We start from the raw sequence: 8,441 nt of genomic DNA, 5'->3' as shown, positions 1-8,441 counted from the left end.
ATTTGGATCTTCAGGTCTGGGGAAAAGGAATCTAGGGGGCAGGACAAGGTACGAGACGTGGTGGATCCACAGCCTCGGCCATTAAAAAACACAGGAGGAGATTATTCCACAGACCTCAAATAACCACAGTCATAAATAAAAACAGTGTAATAAACAGCATTTTTGTCCATGGCAATAGATAGATTTTAATGCAATGGATTCAATGGGAAATTGAAAATGTAGATTGGTTTAATTTACTGTTTCTTTTTTAATTGTATGATACCCTCAGGGCGTTTAAGATGTGTATCACTCTTTGTAAAGCACGAAACAGAGGACAAAACATACAATACACATACCATACGCCCATAATGGGCTGTGTACCTTTTCGTGCATCACAGGAGGTTTGTGGGAGGAGATATAGGAAGAGTGTCAAATACATAAAATGTATGGAAACCACGTTTGACTCCATTCCATTGATTCGATTTCTATATCTCCTCCCACCAACCTCCACTGAGGTGCATGTATTCTCTCTAAGACACTGAAATAATCAAATCAGTCATTTGACCAGGTGGAGCCTGAATTCCAGCAACACTGCAGCTGATTGTCTAGTAGCCACACATAGACCCTGACATCATTCTGAGTGACAGCTGGGACTGTGCCACTCTCTTTGAATCTCAAGTTCACTGAAGGTGAAAACTCAACGTTTAAAAGGAGATAGCTTTATCGCACCGCTAAATTAAGTAAAAGTCAAAAAGTTCAATCAATGCTGTCTGAGCTTAGTGAGGCTTTACAGAGGTGGACATTCACATGCTTTATTGACAGTTAATGTAGCCGTTAACAGCTCTGAGTACAGGCTCAGGACTACTTCATTAGACTTGCCAAATAAGATATGATGATCCGTTACATAGAATGGGCATTGAGGATATTGAGATGGTGCATGTTTATTATAAATTTGGATGTAACAGCTAGCTATCTTCATAAAGGAAATATAGTGAATTACTCATCAAGTAGGTGTTAAGTCAGACATTATGGGCCGGTTTCTGTGTTATTGAATATCCACAAATAGAGTACATGAAAACGTTTTTCAAAACACTATGGGCTGACCAAAAAGACTATAGATAAGCCAAGCCTAGCTAGCTATCTCCATTGTTATTGGCTGCTTTGTATACCCTACACCACCTTCCTATACGTTTGCCTCAAATTCTTTATGACAACCATCCAGCTTAAAAGTTAAAATATCACAGCAATTCAGTGACAGATCCCAAGTGTTGCACCAACAGGCATCTGGTCATGGCAGATAAAAACATTTCCAGCCTTCTCTATATCTTTGTATGTATCAGTTTCATAGTTCGTTTAAGGAAACGATTCTGAGATTACAATGGAGGAGCTATGCCACGAGTCTTACATTTCTCTCTAAAAAAATAATTCCAAGGAGGATGCATGGATGCCACTAGTCATTACCCCCAGGATATCAGACAGTGAATACATGATACTGTCACTCAAGATTACCACAATAATTAAGCCATGTAATAAACACCACTACTGCTGTTTGTGTTTTTGTGTGTGTGTGCGTGTGCGCGTGTGCACGTGCCTGAGTGAGTGCGCGTGTGTGCGTATGTCTGTGAGTATGTGTGTGCTCTCTCTCGCTCTGTTTGTGTGTATACCAGAGAGGGAGAGAGAGAAAGCGATAGAGAATCATAACTGTCCTTGCCAATCAAAAGACATGAGGGGGAGTATACAACATGAGGGAAGAACAGGCAAATTGTTTTACAATGTACCCATTAGTGCATGTTATTTTCAGAGGCCACTTTAGAGTCATATGTGTTTGGCTCATGGGTTGAACATGATGTTTGGACATGATGTTTGGCCGCAGGAAGATGGGGGGGGGGGGTTGCCGAGGAGTATTTTTCTCCACTAATACATTTTTTATTTTATTTAACTAGGCAAGTCAGTTAAAAAAAATAATCTTATTTACAAGGACCGCCTACCCTGGCCAAACCCTAACCCGGACGACGTGCCAATTATGCGCCGCCCTATGGGAGTAATAAAGGCCTAATTCACAAATTTCAGTTTATCAGGGGGTGCTGCAACAACCTTAGCACCCCTACTTCCGGCGGTATGGTTGGACTTGGAACAGCATGTGCATGTCTTTGGATGAAACTGTCCGCTAAAATTAATTAAATTAAAGGCTTGTTAGTATTGCCCTATTACTATTTGGCAACATCAATAGGCTAACCTTTTTTTWCTTTCATTTAATTGAGGTGTTGTTGTGGATGACTCTCTGTCATCCTGATTTACAAGTGATGAATCAAAAGTATCATTAGTTCGATATCAAATCAACTCTCTGCCGTTGACGCCCAGTGCGAATCGGAACGGAGGGCTGATCCAGTGTATTGAGTGATGGCCAGGTCCTTAGCTGCACTCTATATCTCATCTCCGGCTCAAAGGAACGTAGCCGCTTCCCTGCGGTGTATAACACTGCGTGTGGTTCATTCAATCTGGAGCGTCAGATGGTGGGGCTGGCGACCGCGCAAGGTGAACCGCGTTTCTCTTTTGTCCGTCTTTTTACTGCACTGTCTGTCCTACCGACAATATCTACAGTATATGACCGGGATTCTCTATGTGTAAGTGAACACTGTTACATGTCCAACAAGGGACAATCAGCGGTTATGAAATCCGGACGAGTGAGGATGCACAGTGCTGCTGAGGAGGATACTAGGACTGTGTTCAGCACCACCGATTTTGGACATAACTGAAATTCTCATATTCGTAGCATGCCTCCTATGAGAGAGATTTAAGCAGGGAAGATAACGGCGGACTGCTTTGAATTCTACATTGTCCATAGCCTTTCTGTGTGAAAAGTAAAGGGCGCGCGCTGTTTAGTTCAGTTGCAGACTGGGACCCGAACAACCCGACCGTGGAGGGAGGAGCGACGAGAAGAACCCCATCGGCTTAAAGAACACTGGCTTTCTTTGTTTCTCAGCAAAGGACCCTTTCAGAAATAGCCTGACACAGTTCATTTCTTCAAGTGGCCACTGTGTTCAGGATAGGATACTATTCTGCCTAGTGCCCACTGGCACTTTATTCTGGACCATATTTGAATGGATTTTTTTTTGTAGAACATTTTCAGAGGGTTTAATTTTAGTTTATGGTTTATCCCTGGACTGCTCTGACGTATAATAACCAGATAGTAGGCCCAATTCTGCTAATTAAGAGCTGACCGACTTTCAGAATTTTGAACAGTTGGACCCGTATGACTAATTCAAAGTTCTCCACTATTTTTTGAGACATAATATATATTATCAAATTGTTTGGCCAATCATAATTGTCTTCATCTATTATTGCCTGAAACGCACGCCGCTGTACAGTGTGGTCGCGTCATTGGAACTGCCCAGGCGACCAGCTGAGAGATTCGGGGATTTGGGAGTTATAGCGACCCACGTGGAGCGGAGATCCAAAGTGGACAGTACACAATGGGTTGTTGCAGTGGCCGATGCACCCTGGCCTTTATCTGTGGCATGCAATTGGTGAGTTTATGATATGAATTATTACATGCGTAATGGCTTTCCTTATGGGGAGATGCGATGAGGGTGATATATAGCTACTTCCCTGTACAGTAGCCAACTGCGGACATGCACTCCTAAGTCAACTCTTCCGCCCTAAATCAATAACTGTATGGTTAAGATGGCCTGCAACACCMTTGCCCTACGACCGAATCCACAATTCAGAGAGTGGATCATTCCCGGGGGGAATATGATCATTTGGAGCAAAAGGGACGCTCTCGCGCATCTGCTCCTCCGGGTGCTCACTGACTGCACGCATGAGAGGCTTCTTACCAGCTGTACCACCTGGGACAGATGCCAGGGAAGCATGGTGATATGGCGGGGATGGGTTGTGTTTGTGAATGGTTCCACTATACAGTCGGATAGTGAGAAATGTCCAAATAAACCTAACTCCACGATTTACGATTTAGTTCACCAGCGACTAGTGTGGGCGGTTTGAGCTCCGACGTCACATAAAATGTAGTTTATGTAAAAAAAGAAATACTGATTTCAGCACCCAAATAATAGCCCGCAATTACAAACTACAGTGTTCTTTGTAATTGCGGACTATTCTTTGGGTGCTGAGATCAGTCGTTTTTTATTAAAAGAAAAACGTTAAAAAGCTCCAGTCTGCCCACACTAGTCGCGGCTCAACCCCATGGTAAATCGTGGAGTCGGCTAAGAGCCGTGTAGGATTATTGTGGAATTAGATGGATTGCAACTGATAATGCAATCATCAATGACTCAAATGTACTGGAAGTGATGCTAGTCAACATACTGTTTTCTGGGTAACATTATCACATTCAGTGGCTGATGTCAGGTGAGGTGATGGAATATTATTGCAGGTGTTCGGGTCTTTTGGAGAGGCAAGTAGCCTAGTACATGCCTCTTGTTTCACCACTCATCAGGATGTCTTTTTTATCATACAAAAATGTGACCTTTAGCCTACAGTGACTCACTGTCACTTAACTGATAGTAGGTGGTGGTGACAATCTCAACACTATCCACCAGCTGGTATCTATGATAAATCACCCTAGCGTGATAGGTCACATGACATTCCAAGTTTTGTTCAGCTTGTCCCTTAAGCATGTGCAGATGGCTATACATGTCTTATAACATGCCCCTGTTAGCGAGACTCAGCCGAGTCGTGGTGGGCAAGGCCACCCCCTTAGAGTCTTAATTACAGCTCACAGTTCTCCTGGCTAGAGACCTAGCTATGGGTCTGCTCTCCTCACATGGTTACTTTTACAGAAAATGATAAGCCACCTCCTTTCTAAGAGGGCTTTAGTCCTCTCTTAGCACTTGAAAAGGAAAGATTTGCAAGTATATTTGGTTATAATGAAAATGTCTCCGTATGTGTTACTGTTAGTTGACTCAAACCTTTTCGTATGTTCTGATGAAAAATGTCGGTGCTCCACAGACACTGTGTACCTGTTCTGTACAGTGAGTGTTGTTTGATGTGGGAGATTTCAGCAGAGATCACAGGACAGCTGTGTCTGAAAGACCACTCTGGAGTTGTTCTGAAGCACTGATACCTTGGCCAACCTCACCCACAGATATCCCTATGATCAATGAGCTCTCATGCACACAGAGCTGGAGATGACCTTTCCCAATCCTCCTGACAGGCTGCATTTAGACAAACACTTACTGGTCCTGTGTAGCCTACCTACTGCACGCCAGGGTTGCTCGCTCCCAACACATCTGTGGTGTCTCAAAGCTGCAGTAGGAATGCATCCTTTTCCACTAGGCCGCTTTTATCAGCAGCAGCAGCAGCAGTTACTGTTTTGTTAATGCTCTGAAGCAGCAGCTGTATTTTTGGTAACAGACTCCTCTAGTCGGTAGGAAAGCCCTGTTAGGCTTATCTAATCATCTGTGCTTTTCCCTTTAACTCGAGCTGACTGCTTGGCCTTGGCTGATGTCAGAACTTGTAAACTATTTCAAAACCATTTGATATGTAGTCGTATTATAGCATAGCAATTATGCACCCAAAAAATAGGCCTCATTATTATTGCAATATATGCATGTGCCTTGATTAGACCATTTGAACTTAACAATTTATCATGCTGGGTCTTTCAAGCATCGCCTATCACTCAGTATATTTGTAAGCACAACACTTAAACAACATAATGCTCTCAAAACGACTTCAAAGGGACAATTTGTTGTCCAACCATATGATCCATGCTAAATAAGCATGAGGAAAAGATTTTAAAATTGTTTAATAACCACAGTTACATTTTTCCTTTTGTTTGTGCTTCAATCTGTGCTTCAGAATGGATCTTAATATGGGGCTAATTCACACAATACCGAACAAGAATTAAGAGGAGATTGTGCTGTTCAAGTGTATCTGATTAAATGACCAATTATGAAATGAAATGTTACACAATGTAGGGTTTATTGACCTGTTTTTATCCTGCTTTTGAACCTCTCAGTTATTATTCGGTTTTCATTCATTACCTCACCATGTGCACGTTGAATTGCTGTATAGTTTACAGTGTATTTCCTCTTTCTCTAGGCTATTTTTGTGATAGCTTAACCTATCAAGTTGGCTTCATACTACAAACATTTATCACGGTTAATGTCCCATTGCTGGTATGTTCCACTGAAAAAGCTTCACACATTTACATTTTCATACATATAAGTAAATATATGTTAAACTGTTAAATATGCTAGCTTCTCATTCTACCCCCTGTTGGTGTTTCTGTGGGAGCAGAGATAGCAGATCAATATGAATATGGTTCCTCAGTAGTGTAAATTAGCCAGGTTCCCCAGCTCTTATTGTATCTTTGTTATCTGATAGTGAAAGTTAAACACTGCCATGGCTCATCAGCATCTGCTGGAAAGGAAAGGCATTAACCATTGGAAGTCAAGTTCCTCTGTTACAGCTGGTTACGACCACCAACGAACTACAACTCATCCCCCTGTGTTGTTATGGGATAGTCTCATTGTTGTATGATGTTGAAACAGCAGCCGGGTGAGGTGGCTGCTGGGAGGAACAGTAGATAGTGTAAATTAGCCAGGTTCCCCAGCTCTTATTGTATCTTTGTTATCTGATAGTGAAAGTTAAACACTGCCATGGCTCATCAGCATCTGCTGGAAAGGAAAGGCATTAACCATTGGAAGTCAAGTTCCTCTGTTACAGCTGGTTACGACCACCAACGAACTACAACTCATCCCCCTGTGTTGTTATGGGATAGTCTCATTGTTGTATGATGTTGAAACAGCAGCCGGGTGAGGTGGCTGCTGGGAGGAACAGTAGATAGGAAGCTGTTGACCAGATGGTTGCAGTATTGGACATTTAAAAAGATAATTGGCCCTAAGTTCTTTGATTCTAGCTTTTTATATCAGTGAATGTTAACTGTGTGCGTCACCCCTAGACATGCCTGTAGGCTAAACAAAGACAGCTGGGTAGACCGTGTGTGTGGCATGAATTAAACCCTATAAAGCAGTCAATAAATTCCTAAGGAAAGCTGTTAACTGTCCAGAGCACTTACCCTATACTATTCTTACATCTGAAATAGGGGACATGAAAGCTGGGCTATGTTTGAAGATGTAATTTCCTGACTGATGTTGGCTACTGGTGGCTACTGGCAGCTGGTCTCCGTGTGGTTGCTAGGTGTGGGAGGTCTGAACTTCTGCTCTTGATGGAGCTGTGGCTCTCTGAGGAGGGGATGGTGTTCAGGAGGCCTGCTCATTTACATGCCCTCCAAATACATTCAATCACTGTATGTAGTATTGTACGCCGTGTTTCCACAACACATTGGTGGTGTGGAGAAACATAAAGAGCTATTATATCTTTCATATCAGTGCATCATTACTGGAGTATTTAGGTATTTTCTGCATTTCCATTAAGGTATTATGTTCAAGTAAACTGACACTCAAGTCTAAGTCAAATTATGGGGGGGGCAGAATCTCCAATAGACTAATTAAGTCGAAGCAAAAAGCCTCGAGGTACACAGCAATTACAGCGTTATTGACCAAGTTGGTATTGCATTCCTGAATGAGCTGTAGTTAGTTATTTATGGTCTGTTTGCTGTAGATTATTGAAGCAGGGCAGGTAAACAATTGGAAATATGTGTTTAGACTGATATTGTAAACTAATTGGTCGGGTGAATAGTAAATGGACATGTCTTTATAATTAATCTGGAATCGAGTCTGAAGAAATGTATCCACTTATTTTATGTAGTGAACTCATCATGTTGATGCTCTTTAAGGGCATCACGACTCTATTCACGACTCCAAGCCTACAGGATGAGATATGAGATGTCACTTACCTCCACATCCTCTACACTACCTACTCATTAACCATATTCTGTGCTTATCTAGCATAAGAAGTTTCTGCCGATGCTCAATTTGACATTTTTGTTAGGATTGGTATGCCTACTTTCAGGTATATCCATTAAACGTTCATCCTGACAACGTGATCCAAAGCAAACATCTGGAGGGATCATAAAAGAGCATAGAGGAGATGCATCTACAAACTGGGCCCTAACAGTCTTGGTGGAGAATTTCATTGAATTTAGGAATCAGAATGCGAATTCACTCCAGAGATGGGGAAAATTAAGGATCAATCCCTGATCGTGATGGCAAAGCCATGTCTGTAGAATGACTGGCTTAAATTGTCCAAATTCCTCACCTCAGGACCCATATTTGTCTTCTGCTCTGCAGTCCCAGACCTGCCAACAGCACACTTATATGATATTATAGGTATTAATGAATATAGCACTGCACTGGCTGCAAATGCATAATTGCATTTTGTCTCCGCTATGTTTACCCTGTAATCCATTTCATACATTCATTCTTGTCATGGAGTATAGCCTAGCAAGTTTCAGTGGTAGGAAGTTAACTTCTCTGCATTTCTGTTGAATGTATTTCATGTCTTTAGGGATAGCATCTGTCTAAATCTATCCACTGGTGCAGTAG

At 42.1% G+C, this 8,441-nt stretch overlaps 1 protein-coding gene across 1 annotated transcript in view; it reads left to right on the top strand.

The window, feature by feature from the left end:
• The first annotated feature begins 2,114 nt into the window (after positions 1–2,114).
• Positions 2,115–8,441, top strand: part of LOC111954519 (sodium/potassium-transporting ATPase subunit beta-1-interacting protein 2) — a 180,629-nt gene continuing 174,302 nt past the window's right edge. Inside the window, exon 1 of the mRNA XM_023974309.2 lies at positions 2,115–3,506. Within this exon, the coding sequence (XP_023830077.1) occupies positions 3,453–3,506 (54 nt within the window). The 5' untranslated portion in view covers positions 2,115–3,452. The remainder of the gene's footprint in view (positions 3,507–8,441) is intronic.

This window comes from Salvelinus sp. IW2-2015, linkage group LG28 (assembly GCF_002910315.2).
Source record: "Salvelinus sp. IW2-2015 linkage group LG28, ASM291031v2, whole genome shotgun sequence".
In the NCBI taxonomy this organism is placed as follows: Eukaryota; Metazoa; Chordata; class Actinopteri; order Salmoniformes; family Salmonidae; genus Salvelinus; species Salvelinus sp. IW2-2015.
The sequence above is the reverse complement of the archived record's forward strand: the minus strand, read 5'-3'. Positions and strand labels throughout refer to the sequence as shown.